Raw genomic sequence first — 18421 nt, 5'->3', positions numbered from 1 at the left:
GAAAACTAAATGTGAGTGTGGGTTGCCATAGGCTGATCACCTACTGTATCAATAGAAGAAATAGTCATGTGACACGAGTTTGGATTCACTCTTCATGTTGTAGACAGTCATTATTCTAATTCATAGGATACGAGATTCACTTTTAACATGTTAGACCCACACCCCATGGATGGTATGAATGGAGAGAGGATACTTGCTTTCAAAAGAAATACTCACATGTGACTGAACTATACCACATATATGACCCCCAACATTATCATCAGTAGAAGAACATGTCACAAAAGCCCTTTTTTACGTAACGAGAAAGATCCAATCAAGTAATATGGATATATCTAACTAGCAAGTACTACGTTCAATTTCCTTTACCAAATAAAAAAAATAAAGAATTTGTTCAATTTCAGTTATTCGTCTAACCAACTCTCTACTTGACCCAATAGAGAATTGATGGATTGGAAATCCGGTTCGATACTATGACCTCCGGTCCAGACCTCAGGGCACAGGACCGGTTGATCCCAAGATGGCAATGACTCCCCATCTTTTCCATTACCAAATTCAAACAAATCTGAATTGAGAACATCAGAGAAGTAGCAATCGAGATCTACCATAAGATTGAGTGAATCCCCTTCTTCCACTTGATCTAATTCCACTGTTTTGTCCTTGGAGGGTTCGGATTCTGAGAATGTAGCTTCATTATTATTTTCATTAACTTGGTAATTACTAGTTGGTTGTGGAGTGAGAAAAACCCGGTTGAACCTTGAAGCCTTGGTCCGAACAACACGTGGGTCCATTACCATTTTCGTCTCCTGCTGCTTCTTCAATTTCTCTTCTTCAGAGTGGTTCAAATGCTTTTGAGTTGAAACCTTGGGTTGGTAGCCTTTCACCTTCTTTGATAAATTAGTGTTCCAATAGTTCTTTATTTCATTATCTGTCCGCCCTGGAAGCCTTCCAGCTATAAGGGACCACTTGTTCCCCAAAAGCTTATGAAGCCTAATGATGAGATCTTCTTCTTCATGGGATATGTTTCCTCTCTTGATTCCTGGTCTCAAATAGTTCAACCAGCGAAGCCTACAGCTCTTTCCACATCTCTTGAGACCTGCATATTTGAGATTGAAAACATACAAGACTCAATTGAACTCACATGGGTGGTTATATTGAAGAAAGAAAAAGAAGAAGGTAGTGTTGCCAGCTTATTCACACCTGCTCTCTTTGGAAGGTTTCTCCATTTCCCTTCGCCATGAGTTTTAATGTAACTTGCTAGGATTTTGTCTTCAGGGGTAGTCCAAGCTCCTCGGTTTAAGCCTTCCTCCTTGGAACAGCATGGCCTTCTACCCATCTCTTTCTCTCTCTCTCTCTGATTGTGCTTCACATATGTGGATGTCTAGTGGGGGAGCCATTCTTATAGTCAGGACTCATGAGTTGGAAGTAGTGTCCCTTATAATTTGTACAAAATTTAATATTGTATGCCTCTGGCTTCGTGGCTGCCACCAGTGACCCATTAAAACTATAAAACAGTTGATACTTTAAAAGGAGAAGGAAAAATATATTAAATGTCAACTTTGCCCTTAGGTGACAGGGCTGTGTACTTTCAAAATTACAATAGACCCATTAAGGAACTCGAAAAAATTATCTCCTCCAGTTCCCTACCCGGCCCAGTTCCCCAATACCAGTAATACAGGGGGTGGACCCCACCCAGGTAGAGTTTTCAGGCAGGGGTAGGGTGGTCATTGCGCCCCCTGTATTATAGGCACTGGGGGAATTGGGTTGGGCAAGGAACTGGAGGAGATAAAGATCCAAGGAACTCGAGCTTCTCGACTCGCGGGAGTCGTGGTCGGGATCTTTGTCCCCTCTAGTTCCCTGCCCGACCCAGTTCCCCAGTGCCTCTAATACCGGGGGGCACAATGACCACCCTACCCCTGCCCGAACACTCTACCTAGGTGGGGTCCACCCCCCTTTATTTGAGGCATTAGTGAACTGGGCCGAGTAGAGAACTAGAGGAGATAATTTTCCTCGTCGTCGTGACCATTTGGGTGTGGGAATATTTTTCAACGCTCTTAAGTAAACCTCTGTTGTCGCTGCCCGAGCGGCCGACGTGCAGCCTCACACAGGCAGGGGCAAAACGACTACCCTATCCCACCTGGGCAGGATGCTCGGACAGTGGGTAGGACGGTCATTTTTCCCCTGCCTATATGAGGTTGCACGGCCAGCGGTAGCAGAGGATCCAAATTGGTAGTTAGTTCTCACACCCAATCAATTTGGATCCTCTACCGAGCAGTTGAGCGGTTAGCGTGCGGCCTCACATAGGGCCGAAATGACCGCCCACCCACTACCCAGGTGGAATCCACACCCTGCCTGTGTGAGGCCGCACGTCGACCATAGAGGATCCAAATTGTTTGGGTGTGAGGACTAACTAGTAACTACCAATTTGGATCCTCTGCTAGCCGTACGGCTGGTGTGCCGCCTCACACAGGTAGGGGCAAAAATGATCGCCTACCTACTGCCAGAGCACCTTGCCTATGTGAGACTGCACGCTGGCCGCACGGGCAAGCCACAGCAGAGGATTACTTAGAGCGTTGAGAAATATTCCTTCACAATAATCTAACACTTACAAGTCATGAAGATATATATGATTGATGTGGTTGTACATGCATAATATAATTATTTTTCCCTTGAAAGCTCCAGTTGGGTTCTTACACTTCAGCATCACTCTCAGGGCCCACGAAGCAGGAACGACCCAATTATATATACCAGCATCGTGAAATCAAACCATCACATTCATCCACCATTCTTATTTCTTTTTTAGGTTAACCCTATCTAACTGCCTTTCCCACGTGAGGTTGAATGGCTGGTGCTCTCTCTCTCTCTCTCTCTCTCTCTCTCACATTCATGTGGATGGACCAGTTGGTCACAAACAACAAAAACTACATAAACTAAATAGAATAGAGAGGCCAATGATCATGGTACCATGGAGTACTGAGAAGTGAGAACAAACCCAAGGATAAGAGAGAAAAGATTACAAGGTTAAAAAAGCCTGTAAAGATAACACAACTTTTTTTAATGGAAAACAAAGAAGGATAACACACAACAGTACCAGAGACAGTGAAACTTAGATTTTGCAAATAGGTAACACCCTCCAAGGATTGCCCTAAATTACCCAAGAACCCTCCAATAAGTTTTTTTTTTTTTGTTTCTGTTTTTGGATAGATCATATCAATTTATTACAAAGAAGAAAAAAAAAATTTAAAAGATACATACAAGTAATAGGCAACACCTCAAGCAACCCGGGGACAAGACCCCCCAGCACAAAAAAGGTCACCTGAAAAGGTTTAGGGCCAAATCGAGAGGTCTGGATATCGAGAAAAATGCCGATGGCAAAACAATCATTTTGCACTTAAAAAAAATACCAAATAATGTAGGATTTGAACGAAATTTTACATGTATGTTTGAAATAGTCATGTGAGACTAAATAAAGAGTTTTGTCTCAAGCGGTTTGAATATTGAGAAAAAAATACGGGAGACAAATTAGTTATTTTCATAAAAAAATGCCAGATTTGAACAAAATTTCACATAGGGGCTTAGAATGGTAAATTAAGAACTATCCTAAGGATCTTGGCTCTATTTGGGACAATTTAGGTAAAATAAGCAAGCTATTTCCACCAAACTATTGCGGGAGAACCTTTAAATAACAAAAAAATGGTGAGAAATTAAGATCTATAATAGCAACCATTGGTCCCACTTTTAGAGGTCATGAAGAGATGATCCTTATCCATCTAATTTATTTATGTCCTATTTTTTTTGTACTGAACTGGGCAAGATACGTGCATCCACCAAACAATGGCAACCACTGCCCTTAATTTTGAGATGACTTTTTGCCAATTTTGTACTAAATAGGCAAGCTGCATCCACACAACTATGGCAAGAAAAAAAGGTTTCTTAAAGCGAAAGTGATCATCTTACCCCTTGCTTGAAAACACTGCCCAAGGTGGGATCCACTCCCTCTATTAGAGGAATTGAAGGAATTAAAGGTGCCCGCGAATTGGAGGTGATAATTATTCCTTAAAGAATAGGGAAGAGTGAGAAAAAAGGATTCTTAAAATTTGAGACCGTGCAGATCTTTATAACAAAAACCTAACTCTGGACTGTTAACGGGTGAGAGAGTGGGAGTATTATGTATGTACCCTACGTGTTTAAACTACTATTATTTGAGACCTTGCGTGCAGATAAAGCTCACTCCTCAGGTTTCTGTGAAATTTACTCAAAGACAGGAAAATGGGCCGGCCCATAATCTAGAAGAGAGTGGGTCGCGCTGTGTATGGGCTGTGGGACAACTGTCACCCAAATGATTTTGTCCCTTTATTCAGAAGTTCATGTCCTTTGGAGGATGAGTTATAAATTCATTCGACTTTGGTAACAACCCACCCCTTCCCACCCATGGTTTGAGGTATTGGTATCGGATCGCTCGATATGGCAGATACTGAACGATTTTGAAGTGACCGATATCAATACCTGGCTGATATCGTATCGATAAAATGGTATAGACAAGGGGTAAAATAATAATTTAAAAAAAAAACATTTTTAAGAAAAACCAGAGGTAAACTTGTTCGATACTATCGATATGTGCTGATACAATATTCGTATCAAAACGGTTTTAAAGGTGATCAATACCCAATCAGATACTGTGCATTGAAACAATGCTCTCATTAGCCCCAAAAAGGAGAAGCAATGGTGATTTGATATTATGATTTAACTCTAGGAAGAGTAAATGTTATTATTCACTCTCGTCCTAATTGGAGATACGAAATACCCTTCTCCAGTCCAATAAGAAGGTCTATATGGTGGATGAAGGGATTCTCTCTTGACATGGATTAAGAGAAACAGAGTCCACAAGGAAAAACACTTCTTTTTTAGTGCAGTAAAAGTGCATTTTCCCCTCTTTTTTCCAAAGCAATAGTTGGGAAAAAAATAATTCCCTTTCACTGGTGGCCTATCGAAGAGATGTGCCATCTTGCCATTTTTGGAGTATGTCCATCAAAGGCGAATTTGAAATTTAATTTATAATATTGTATGAATTCAATTGCGGGCTTATAAGATTGTTTCACGGGGTTTATTATAGGTCGACTAGGGATAGGACTGGACATTCTGTTTATATGGTTTGTAACATTGTATGTCACTAGAATGGATGAGTTCATGGCATAAATGTAAGGGTAATTTATGCCTACCTCCCCTGAGGTAAGGCTTAATTATAGATTCACCCATAAGTTTTGGATATTTACGTGTACCTCCCCTACTGTCCAAAATAATTAATAAGAAAATCCACCCCGTTTATAGGGAGTTCAGATATTAATGAAGCTAAGATTGTGACTACCTTTACCGTGGTGAAGGAAAACTTCCCCAAGTACATTACACCGAAAATATTTGCATTTCTTTTACAACATCCATGTATGATAAGTCGATGACTACTTGGCTACACTTTGCATTTCCCTCCCCCATTTTTCTTTCTTTTCTCATTGCGTATTCTGGCATTCCTTAGAATTGTAGGTCGATGATTACTATGATAATATATCTATGGGCAAGAGATCATTGCGTGGGGGCCAGTAAGAATGCTTGTAGAGGCATTTTAACACAGATGAGATTTTTTTTTTTTTATTTCAGAAAGAATTGGGCCATAATTTTGCACACTCATGTGTCTAAGCACAGGAACCACGTGACCAAACAACGTCATTTTTCCTTATATCTATATACACTTTTCTTTTTTACTGTATATACATATTTCTTTTTGGACTAGCATCTGAATGATTGAAGTTGGCTATGCCTGTCAAGGTGATGTGCATTTTTTTTTGGGTAGAAATAGGGCTATTCATTCATGCGCGCCCAACGCCAAACAAAGGAAAACAAGAGACATAGAACAGATAGGGAGCATGATAAACATAAGGTATGGATATACAGTATCCAAAACCAAAGAGCGAAAATTGACCCGGTCTCATATGCCATTGACTGGGTCATCCAGACTAGGGGATGGGTCACAACAACTTCCTTAGATAAAAAACTATAGCCACCATTTTGTGTACTGCACCGTCCCTTCGCAATTTCGGTGAGTAACCGTCGGTGTCTGCTGTTCTCATCATTCCACCGGACCTTGAGTTGCAAAAAATTACGTTTCCAAATATTGCAATTCACAATGTCAAGTCGGTTAAGAAGAGAGAATCGTTGGTTCAATGGACTCAAATATGGGCATGTTGCATGGTGAAGGAGTGGAGCGTAATGAGCTAGTAAGCGAGTGACCGATCTCACATTGGGCATATTGAGTCGAACGTGTTAATGGGTGAAGGATATTCATATGTTGATATGAAGATTGATGTTCATTCGCTCCTTGCTTGCGGAGCGGCATACCGGAAAAAAAATATGCAATCAAATCCTCTTCCAGATTTCTTGGAAGAATGCGTTGTTTCGAGAATTGGTGCGAAGATCAGCCAAGATATCAGCGGCCTCCTTCGCGCGTTCTTCTATCGAAATGATTTTCCTAGGCGCGATACCAAGTTAGTTGAATGACTGGCGCTCAGAGCATAGCTCTGAGGGAAGCAGGTGGCGACTGATGAAAGGTCCTTATACTCGAGCGCCTTTCGAAGCCAAACCATAGATGGAAGAACCCTTAACACTCCTTGCCCTAATTGGAAAAATGGAAGGACGCGGGCGGGATATTACTGAACGGAGCTTTGGGATAAAGACTGAAGATTTGATCCTGAGATCAGACGGGAAAGATTTATTGAACCGGCTCACTCCAAACCAAAACTCAATAGGAGCGCCAGCGGTAAATCAACTCGACCACTGGGGGAGAGTGGTCTTAGATCAGCAGCAAGAAAAGGTTGGTCGTAAATCACTAACGCGCAACGGTGCTCGTAGATCAGCTTACTAATAATTGGGCACAAAAGCCTTGTCTTTGTTGTTCTGGCGCGCTAGCGCGCTCTGGAGTTGCTTGGTTGAGTAAGGCGTGCAAGCCGCTGATCTACGACCACCCTGGGTAAGGCTTTTCTTGCTGCTAGCGCGGCGCGTTAGCCACCATACTATCTATTGTTTTGGATCTATATACCGTTGATTCAATCCAGTCCACTCATTTCATTTAAGACTTTGTAATCCCTTTCATTTCTTCAATCATTGATAAGAACTAATAAATAACTCAAGTTTCATTCATCCGGAAATCTTAGTGCAAGCCCTTCGCATCTGGGTACAAGATGCCCCTTCTTTGCATTTATTGCGAATCTTTCTCTACGAGTATCGTAATTGGAATAGTCTTATTACTCCAAAGAAATCCATTTGCATTTTTTCAAAAGTTGTTCCTCTATAATTTTTATGTATATAAATGCGACCTACTAAAAAAAATATTCTTGTGACAGGTCCCGTTCCTGGTCAGAAATATAGTGAAATCTCTTTTCCTATTCTTTCCCCGGACCCCGCTACTAAGAAGGATGTAGATAAAATTAAGCGCATACACATGCGTGCCAATAGTGGGAGCCCCATATGTGCCGAACAGTCCATCGCCAAACTGCCCACGCGTGCCGATACACTGCCATAACCTACTTTCAAACAGACTTGCCAGATTGACAAAGGTCTGCTGGATCGACGAGTGGAGCTTCGACCGACAACAAGAAGACCACCAAAAGCATTGCCACAACCTACTTCCGAACAGATCTACAAGGATCTGCTGGATCGACGAGTGGAGCTTCGTCTGGCGACAGGGGAGGGATGGTGAAGGCTGAACGACTACTGGAGCTTCAGAGCCGATGATAGTTTCGATGCCACCAGCACCTGGGTCGACATCACCAACAAACACACAAACAAAGAAAAAAGAAAAACCCCCCTTGTTTGGGAGCCCCTCAATACAATGACTAAAAACCATAACCAACCACAGAGCTGAGGCTAGATAGGGCACAACGGGGAGCTTCAGGGGAGGTGTTTTGGCGGTGACAGCCATGGTAAGTAGGGCAAAAGGGGGTCGGGTGCAGAGGACGGAGAACCAAAGCAGGCGTGGAGGGCGGTGGCGTAGAGCGAAAGGGGTGTGGGCACAGAGGGTGGTGGATCAAGGCAGAATGGAGGCGGGCATAGAGGGCGTTGAAGTAGGGCGGAAGGGGGTGCTGATCCAAGCAAGTTTGTCGTCATCGTCGTCGGCGTCATCAACATCGTCACTGGTGGCAGTTCCAAGGATCATGACGAAAGGAGTAGAGAAAGAGAAGAGAAGTATGAATTACACGCACTAAGGTGGAGAAATCCTAAGACGCACAACAGCGGAAAAACCTAACACGCACAACAGCGGAGAAACCTTAAAACGCACAACGACGGAACACACTCTTCAAGTGTTGCTGAAATCAAATTATGCTTCAATCATTGAGAAGCTTGAAACATTCACCCTTGAAATTCACCCCTGCAACGATCAAATTGATCAGAGGTGCCAAATCGAAATCCTCTTAGGGCGGTTCTCTGGTTCTATAAGGCAACGGCGTTGAAACCCTATTTCGAGAGAAAGATGTCGACAAAGTCGGCACTGGCGAGTCGGAGAAACCCTATCTCCCGCGATCACCCACCATCAACAAATTCTGCCGCTTACAGACTGATTCTTTCAATACAATACTATGAAAGGAAGGAAAGAGAACCCTATTCAGTATCAACTAATAAGCACAGTAAATTTCACTGCAAGTACTCTACAAAAATTTTCGGGAGCAAATGATGCGTGGTTGCTTGGTTACCTGCAGATGGGGAAGCATGGGAAACTGCTATCTAGGAAAATAGCCTGGGTTCAAGGTAATGTGCATTACAACTTTATTTACCATTATGGTCATCTCTAGAAATTCTGTCATCTACAACTTTTATAGTCTGGTTGTTCAAGACATATGTATAATATATGGATGGATGTTCTCTGCACCGCAGCACACTGGATTACACACATGGGGGTCTGGCCATCATTTCACCTATTCAAGGGGGCAGGACCGTCATTTCACCCATCCCCATGTGTCTAGGCACAGCCTGCAACCCCAGTGCAGAGAACATTTTCCCATAATTTATATATTATATATCATTCCGGTCCATCCAAAAGTATCCAACCCTAAAACGTCCTTATGCTGCTGGATTTCCCACAAGATCCCATTAGATAATCAAATGACCATACCGGATGGAATTCGGCTCTACTGGATGTCTGTACATCCTTGAACAACAGGACTAAAAATGAATTCTGATGAATGCTTTAATGGAATGCTATAAAATGATTGGGTTAGTCAACAGCCATCAAGGGTCGCCCGAATGGAACTTTTTAAAGGATTTTGACTGGGATAATCACATTAATGCAAACAAGCTTGGCGTTTTTGGGCGCACACCAGCTCTGGAAACTTCACCGTCAAATTTGCCTGGGAATCCATAAGTGTCAAGGCGACTCGGCCGGGTTGGACTTCAACGCTCTGGGATCGAGACCTCCTCCCTAGAACCTCTGTATTTGGCTGGTGTGTAGTGCCCGATGCCCTTCCAACTGATCACAATGTGCGACGCAAAGCAGTTCCTGTAGTATCTCGATGTGATCTCTGCCTTGCAGCTAGTGATTCAAGCCATCACGTTTTCTTGGAGTGTGGTTTTTCAGCACAGGTATGGAGAGAGATCCTGTATGGGTTTAATCAGACTTGGAGCGGATTCCCCTCTATTGAAAGGCTTTTTTCGTGGTGGCGAAGAAAGACCAAGGTGGTTCCTTTGCCGCATGCCTGGCGTGTTTTGCTCCTTATTAGCTGTAAGCATATTTGGTTGGAACGCAATAGGTGGCGCTATGATAACCTGCAGAGAACTCCCACTCAAGTTGCAAGAGCTTGCTTTGCTGAGATGGCTGATTGCACTAGAGGTAAAGGAACCATTATTCGGTCGGTCCAGTATCTTTCCTTGGCAAGAGCTCTTAATGTTGCGATCTCTAGGCCCCCCCCCCCTAAGATCATTTCTGAAGTAAGATGGAGACACCCCCCTCTCGGCTGGTTGAAACTGAATATTGATGGGTCCTCTTTAGGAAACCCAGGAGCTACGAGGGCAGGAGGTGTGTTTAGAGACCATTATGGAGCTGTGAAGAGCTGCTTTGCGGCTTTCCTTGGGATAGGCACAAATTATATGGCTGAGATGAAAGCTTTTCTCGCTGGCGTCAGACATGCCAGCATGATGAAGCCGGAGAACCTATGGATCGAGAGTGATTCACAAGCAGCAGTTGCGACCATTCTCTTTGACATTCCCATGGTATCTCATGCAGGAATTGGTCAGCCAAGTCTTTCTTGGACTCCATCCAATGGCGGGTTACACACTGCTTCAGAGAAGCAAACTCGACAGCTAAAGCTCTTACAAACTTGGCAGCCGAAAGAAAGACAACATCTATTTGGAATACTGCACCAAGTCTTATTGCTAATTCTGTTAACTGGGAAGCTTCTGGGCGACCAAACTACAGATTTTAGTAATGCTTTCTTTGTAAGATTGCCAGGATCCTTTGGATCGTTGGTTACTCTTTAAGGACCCTTTCAACCATTCTTTGTACCACTATTATTTCATTTTAATACAATTTTGCTGACCTTTAGCAAAAAAAAAAATCACATTAATGCAAACACAGGTAAAATTATACATATATTCTCACCTTTTATATTTGTAAATAATATACTATAAAAGCTTGCAATTTAGGAAGACCGGTTTCACACTGGATGCTTAACACCTTCCCAGTCAATCACCTGACACATACCCTAACCTTCGAACAAAATGAAGGCTTTCTCTTTGGAGTTATGTCTCTCCCCAGAAAGGGGAAGACATCTATGGATCCTTGCATCAGGCCACAACTTCTTCGTTCTCGATCTTTGATCATGCAACTCATTGATCGATATAGCTTCTTCTCCTTGTGTTGATTTTGGTCATGGTTCTAGACTTGGTGGTAGGACCTGACAATGGTTAAGGCTCTAGTGGTGGTGGTGGCTGCAATCACCAAAGTAGGAGTGGGGGTCGGCAAGGGTCAGGAAGCGGGGGACCTGGTTATGGCAGTTTGAGGGGAGGGAGAGGGAAGAAGAAAATTCTGCGTGGAAGAATTTAAAGATGGGAATTGGGGATTGATATTTTTCTTTTAAGAATAAATGACTGCAATGTCCCTCGACTTGAGGGGAAGGAGTCTAGTGCTCATTGATGGTTTTGTGCATAAATCAAAATAATTGATTTTGTGATCATAAATCATAAAGAGCAACTCAACTATTTATGACTTTTAATTTAATTAAACAGGAATAAGGAACAAAAATCATACCAAATACCTGGAAAAATAGAAATACAATTAATAAATAGAAATGTAAATCATACCAAAGAGAGCCTAACAATTCCTTATTTAAAGACGGTTTAAAAATATTCAAAGCCAGCTTAAAAATGTAGCACACTATGTTGTCATATGAGAGCAGAAAAATAGCAGTAGCACAAGAAGAAAAGGAACAATGGAAAAGAATAAGCACCTTCCACACTGATGGGTAGGGAAGCCCATCATATGAAAGAACTGATTCCAATTTCAAAATAGTTGCTACCATCATCCCATTCAGCCCTCGTAGTTATCTTCGAGTCCCTCCTCATATTCACCTTCCTCGTCCTCCTCAACAGTGGCATCCTGGTACTGTTGGTATTCTGACACCAAATCATTCATGTTGCTCTCAGCCTCTGTGAACTCCATCTCATCCATTCCTTCCCCAGTGTACCAGTGCAAGAAAGCCTTGCGCCGGAACATCGCAGTGAATTGCTCACTCACCCTCCTGAACATCTCCTGAATTGAAGTTGAGTTCCCAATAAAAGTTGACGCCATCTTTAGCCCTGTTGGGGGAATGTCACAAACACTCGACTTCACATTGTTGGGGATCCACTCCACGAAATACGATGAGTTCTTGTTCTGCACATTAATCATCTGCTCATCAACTTCCTTGGTGCTCATCTTTCCCCTGAACATGGCTGAGGCAGTCAGGTAACGTCCATGTCGGGGGTCTGCTGCACACATCATGTTCTTTGAATCCCACATTTGCTGGGTCAGCTCAGGTACAGTGAGCGAGATGTAGTGCTGTGATCCACGGGAGGTGAGTGGAGAAAACCCCACCATGAAGAAGTGCAGGCGCGGGAATGGAATAAGGTTCACCGCCAGTTTCCTCAAGTCTGAGTTCAACTGACCTGGGAACCTCAGACAGCATGTCACACCACTCATGGTTGCTGAAATCAAGTGGTTCAGGTCTCCAACTGCAAACAAGAAAGTAAAATCAAGGCCATTAAGTGTGGAAGTCAATTTTTGTGTGTTGCTGTTCAGAAAAGCAACTGATGACACGAAACTCACAGCTTGGAGTGCTGAGCTTCAGGGTCCTAAAGCAGATGTCATAGAGTGCTTCATTATCTAGGACCATGCACTCATCTGCATTCTCCACCAATTGATGCACAGACAGGGTGGCATTGTAGGGCTCCACAACTGTATCAGAGACCTTTGGAGAGGGGAAGACCGAGAATGTAAGCATCATCCTATCCGGGTACTCCTCCCTCATCTTTGATATCAGGAGGGTCCCCATCCCAGAACCTGTGCCTCCTCCAAGGGAGTGACATACCTGAAAACCTGGACATAAGAAGACAGAAATGGAGTGAGATCAGCAAACCAGCAGTACTAAACAAATACTTTTTCTTAAATACCACTCTGAATGAAGCAATAAAACTTTGTAAATACCTAAAGTTTATGGTCAAACCAACAAACAGACCACTGGGACGAAATACTCAAAACAGGACTTTTGCACAAGGCCTTCATATTCTCCAAACAGTAACAAATTGGGAGTCCACTGAATGCTTCATTGAGCCCAATTTTTGGACATAAACTGTTCATTTTGTCTTTAACCAGTTTCTGCTTGGTCTCCTACTCCCCCTAAAAGAAATGACTTTTATAAGATCTGGACCACAAGTGTTCTAGTCACATTAGTTTTATCTGGTCCGATTCTTTACCATGCATCATAGGACTGTATCAATTGATTAATGGTCTTGATAAAAATATACCTTTAAAAGTTCTATTATATAATTTTTTGATTTTTAATCTTTCAGTAGACATTGTCCAACCTGCCCACCTTTCTCTGTAATGATGGCTTCCTTTACCCTAGTTTTCCTACTAAAAATGCAAATTGCTGGAAAAAAATGGGGTCATTTGATAACATTTTCCCTGTTTTCCTTCAGAAACAGAAAAACCATTTTATCTCTTTTTGTTACCATCAAAAAACATTAAAGCCACCTAAAATTGAAAACCAATCCCAGGTTTTGAAAACCCAACCCAGCTTGAAAATCATTTTATCCCTAGTTCAAGCCCAACCCCCCAGTCCGATTTTGGGCTGGGATGTTAGAACCTGAACCATAATACGTGCGTGCTCAAAATGGCCAGCCATGGCTTGAAGCAGAGGGAGAGAGAGGATATCGGGGACAGATAAGAGAGATAGGAAAAGAGAGGGAAGAGAAATGAAGATTGAAGATGGGAGAGAGATGTGGTCAATGTGACATATGAGAGGTTTGGGGAGAGATATAGAAAAGGTCAGGGGTGGTTTTATTCTTTAAAGTAAAACAACATAATTATCCTTCTATTTCCAAGGGAAAAATTCCATTACTTGGAACTGTAGTGCAAAAATAATAAAACTCGGTTGAAACCTTTTTTTTTGTTTTATAAAAAACACTAGTATTTGTTATCAAAAGCAAAAATTTCAAAACAAAGGTATTGTCAAACATGTTTTTGTGACAAAAAACAGTTTTTATAAACGTTATCAAACAGACCCAAAGATGTTGGTGCTGTAAGATAGTACGCTTCTGGTTTACCATCAGAATAACACATCATTGAAGTTATTTATCTATAAATTCTATCAATACAAAAGTACAGTGGAATGACTCTTTGCTAGGGATCTCATAACACACACAGACAGAGTCAGAGAGAGCGAGAGAGAGGCCTTGCTAGTAGTAGTGAGCCTCAACGATATCTTGAAAATATTCATGCATTTTACAACTGAGTGACTAGCCCAGCAAAATCTGTTAAAAAAAAAAGGTTCTTAGGCATGGCAACCTATAAGTAACATTGCATTATCATATAATACTCCATGAATGATGTTGGGTTTTTTTTGGTGCTCAATGATGTTGGGTCAATCATCATCTTAAAAAGGACCAAAGATCAATGTAAGACAAGAAGCTACTTGAAAAGTTGGGATATTGTACTCAGAGATTACTTGCATGGTGTCAGCCTAGCATTGTTCTATGATACGAAAATTTAAACAAAAACGAAAAAAGACTTAGATGAGAATACAATAACATGATAAGACAATCGGCTGTAATACTAAAGGAAGATACAATGAAAGGCATTAGGAGAACTAGAAGCACAAAAAGAGATATTCAGAAATCAAAACAGAGGAAGAGAAGAGAAAAGACAGGACGTAATGATTCTTAATATCAGATCCAGATGTTCAAGGAGCAAAAAATTGGAAATCTAATAGAAATACTAAGAAATTAAAACAAGACTGCAGAATATTATGAATCAAGGATCCAACAATTTCAGACAGAATCACATTATGTTTTTTAATTTGCAACAAGAGGACTTCACATTCATGTGGAAAACAAGGAAAGGAAATGAGACCGAAACAGAAATCACATTAGTCTCAGCCTTCAATCAGAACTCATATACCGTCATTCAAAATAGAAAGCTGACAAGTCTCATCCCTGGTATCAAAACACCGTATCCTGTCATTGTGAAATATCAAAGTTATTATCGGAAAGAATCAACCAAATGACATGACCTCCTCGAAAATTTGTATCAACCATTACAAGAATTACTCTCCTACTTAGATTCAAAATCAGATCTAAGCAAATCATGAAGAATAAATACATAATGACACAGAATTGACACTCTCATAAAGATTGAGAAGTCTCATCATATGTGAAATTGTAGAAACTGCTAAAATATAAATATCGGAATCGAGGTCAATCGTCTAAATTCCAATATTTCCATGCAAAAAATCAAAATGTACACTAGCAGATCTCATATCACACTCCAAACTTTGAATAGATGGTAAATGTAGACCAGAGGCTCCGTAAGATTAAAAAAAATGCAAAATTGAAAGGTGATCGTCTTGTCTAACACAGAGTTCATTTACAGAAGAAAGAATTAAAACAAAACCACGAAACGTCACTTAAATAAACCATATGAGAATGATAATTAAGCCAGCCTTTACCTTGCAAACAATCACAATTTTCAGCCTCTTTACGAACGACATCAAGAACAGAATCGATCAACTCGGCTCCTTCAGTGTAGTGACCCTTGGCCCAATTATTTCCAGCACCGGATTGTCCGAAGACGAAATTATCAGGGCGGAAGATCTGACCATATGGTCCAGATCTGATGCTATCCATCGTGCCAGGCTCCAGATCCATAAGAACAGCCCTAGGAACGTATCGTCCACCAGAAGCCTCATTGTAGTAGACATTGATCCTCTCGAGTTGCAGATCGGACATTCCGCCACTGAATCTCCCCGTTGGATCGACGCCATGTTCGTCGCAAATGACTTCCCAGAACTTGGCTCCGATCTGGTTTCCACATTGTCCACCTTGAACGTGAAGGATTTCTCTCATGATCTCTCGATTTTCTTCACTCTTGAGGAATCTTGGTTTGGCTCTGGATTTTCACCTAGAGCTTTGGCTCCGGATTAGGTTATAGTGAGGCCGGCACCCGGAGGGTTCTTCCGACCTTTTGCTTTCACGCAATTCCGAAAACAGTTGGCAGGTTATAAATAGGCGGTGCGGAGAGACAAACGATGAGTTTCGGCAATAATACAGCGAACGGGACATTTTTTGTATTGCACGGTTTACGAGACCGACTCAGATCCGAATCGCCAAGAATCGACCTGAATCCCGCTTTAAATTTACCTAAAATTAGGCTTGTAAACAGGATTTGGCTCGGATACGGATCGGATGTAATTGGATTCGGATATTTTCTGGTCGAATACGAATACCTCTAAATGGATTCGGATGGATTCGAATGCGGATCGAATTTGGATTTTCGGCCATTCGTTTACACATCTGCCTTGTGTAACTCGAACCTTACCCTAGTGGATACAATTCACTCTCAATCCATAGTGTTAGATCATGATTCTCTTTTCCTCATATTCTAGAACTTGTTAAATCCTCAAAAACCCCAAAGATCGTTATTTACTTAATTTTTTATAATTAAGTATTTGGATTCGGATTTTTTTCCGGATATCTCAAAACGAATACGGATGTCCCTAAACGGATACGGATGCATATCGAATTCGGATTTTCGGTTATCCATTTACTGCCCTACCTAAAATTGGTTTAAAATGATAAATCGGAATTGGAATTGACTAGATTCAAATTGGTCGGTTCAACCGATCTAATTTCCTGAACGGTTATCTAAAGCGATGCAAAAGCAGGAATGCTCAAGTAAGAATGTTCCATTTTAGTTTCGGCATAGATGTAGAGCATGGTTTAAAGAATTGGTATCGGATTGGCCATATCTTTATCTATATCCATATCACTAGAGGCAGATACCGATACATGCCTGATTCTGTATTGGATGATTTTGCCTGCAAGATATTTGTACCCTTTTGTTTTACTATTTTGGGCCCCTGGTTTTTTTACCACTAATCTGGTATCGGACACACCCATATTGATATGATTGGCCAACCGTATTGGTCGATCTGATATCAATTTTTAAATCCATGATTTTTCTGGTTCCTTAGAACTGAAATACGAAGAAATAAATATTTTTCCAAAATTTGTATTTATTTGAATTTTTTTTTCAATAAATATGAATAATATTCATTTGATTTGTCAATTGCTAGCCATGTGAGGATAATGTGACAATTTTTATAGTTGAATAGGTTGATCTAATACATAAGGGAAAGAGTTCTCTATGGAGGAGTATGCCCTTGTGTGAGCACAAAGGCCAATGGAAGCACATGTGGAGGCATCAATGGGCAGTCATTATCGCCTTTCATGGGGCCGAAGTGATCATTTTGCCCCCTCTGTGTTTGAGCGCAAAATGCATACACCCCTGCAAAAAACTTTCTTTCAATATTTAATTAGACACTTCGATCCAAACAAATATTTAATTAGGTACACAACAAATTTCAGCACCTAATTACGTCAAATACCCTCTCTTTTTTGCTTTTGGTAAAGTATCAAATACCCTCTCTAGTGTATTGATACCCATTTTGTATTTTGCAATCATCCATGTATGCTTATGCATCCTCTTGTAATTTGTAGATTTTTAGGGTTTTATTTTGCCACTTAGGCAACTGTCTTTTAATTGAGAAAAAGGTTGGGGACTTTGAGGTTTACATATCCACAAAATTTAGACTCTTTCATCTTATCTACCACATGGTAGAATTTGGCAAAAATTTGGACCATCATTAACAAGTTTTATGCTCTTTTTATATTTTGGACGGAGTGTTTTTTTCACCCACAGTCAAAGGAGAAGGCCAAGGGGTTCAAACAATGTGGAAATGATATTGGGGAACAATGGGCACATATTATTGACTTCGTACGAGAGGTGCAATCGAGCTAGGCTGGGCTGGATTTTTTAAAACCCCAGCCAACCCTAAGTCCCCTTTGCTCAACTCAAGCCAAGCCCAAAGCTTTAGCCCAGACCCAACCGGCCATACTTCGAGCTTAGAAATTTCAATCCTAATCCAACTCATGCCCTATCGAGCTCAAGGCTGGTTTAGGCGGGCTCGGGATCGTTGGCTCAAACTTGCACCCCTACTTAGTACAATAGGGGTAGAATAATTATGATTCTTAGATTTTTTTTAAATTTCCTTGACCATAGGATGTGGAAAACTTTTTTTTTTTTTTTTTCAAAATTCAATAATGTAGGTCTATCTTAATCTAATCCAAGCTAAACTAGAAGGGAAGGCTAAGATAAACCAATAGAGTCCTACTCTTACCAAGGGAAAAGGAGGAAGAGGGGTGCCTTTTTTGGTAAAAATTCAATTCAGGAGAGTCATAATGTAGGTAGGTCATAGGTGTGTTATATTTAAACAAAAACTGGACAATTATTTTATGCTGGCTTTCATGCAGCGTTCCACAGATCCAACATGTCACATGGCAATTGGCATGTGCATTTGCTGCTGCTGGTCTGAGAGGATCAACAACATTTACTATTTCGCTTCCCAGATCCCCGACGAGTATCGTCTATTGTCTTTTCTTTTTATAGACATTTGTTTGTGTATGAAACTAAACAGGAATCCGGAATTCCGGATGATGGGGCGATCGATGATAACCCGCCACCAAACACGAACACATTCTACTACCCAACGGCGGTTAGGGCAAGCAATCCGAAACCCAATAAGGGATCGGATTAGAATTTGGTCCAATATTTTTTTGTCAAAAACGGAAA

General features: G+C 41.3%; 2 protein-coding genes across 2 annotated transcripts; both read right to left on the bottom strand.

Moving 5' to 3' along the window:
- Positions 1-401: 401 nt before the first annotated feature.
- On the bottom strand, positions 402-1333 carry LOC122662812 (transcription factor MYB1-like). The gene is made up of 2 exons (XM_043858526.1): positions 1198-1333; positions 402-1093 (listed from the first exon to the last, which is right to left on the bottom strand). The coding sequence occupies exons 1-2, from the start codon at positions 1331-1333 to the stop codon at positions 402-404; spliced, it is 828 nt and encodes a 275-aa protein (XP_043714461.1).
- Positions 1334-11380: 10047 nt separating this feature from the next.
- LOC122661452 (tubulin beta chain-like) lies at positions 11381-15769 on the bottom strand. The gene is made up of 3 exons (XM_043856838.1): positions 15240-15769; positions 12341-12610; positions 11381-12246 (listed from the first exon to the last, which is right to left on the bottom strand). Exons 1-3 carry the CDS (start codon positions 15634-15636, stop codon positions 11564-11566), a joined length of 1350 nt encoding a protein of 449 aa, XP_043712773.1. The 5' UTR covers positions 15637-15769; the 3' UTR covers positions 11381-11563.
- Between the last annotated feature and the right edge of the window lie 2652 nt (positions 15770-18421).

Source organism: Telopea speciosissima, chromosome 5 (genome assembly GCF_018873765.1).
Source record: "Telopea speciosissima isolate NSW1024214 ecotype Mountain lineage chromosome 5, Tspe_v1, whole genome shotgun sequence".
In the NCBI taxonomy this organism is placed as follows: domain Eukaryota; kingdom Viridiplantae; phylum Streptophyta; class Magnoliopsida; order Proteales; family Proteaceae; genus Telopea; species Telopea speciosissima.
The sequence above is the reverse complement of the archived record's forward strand: the minus strand, read 5'-3'. Positions and strand labels throughout refer to the sequence as shown.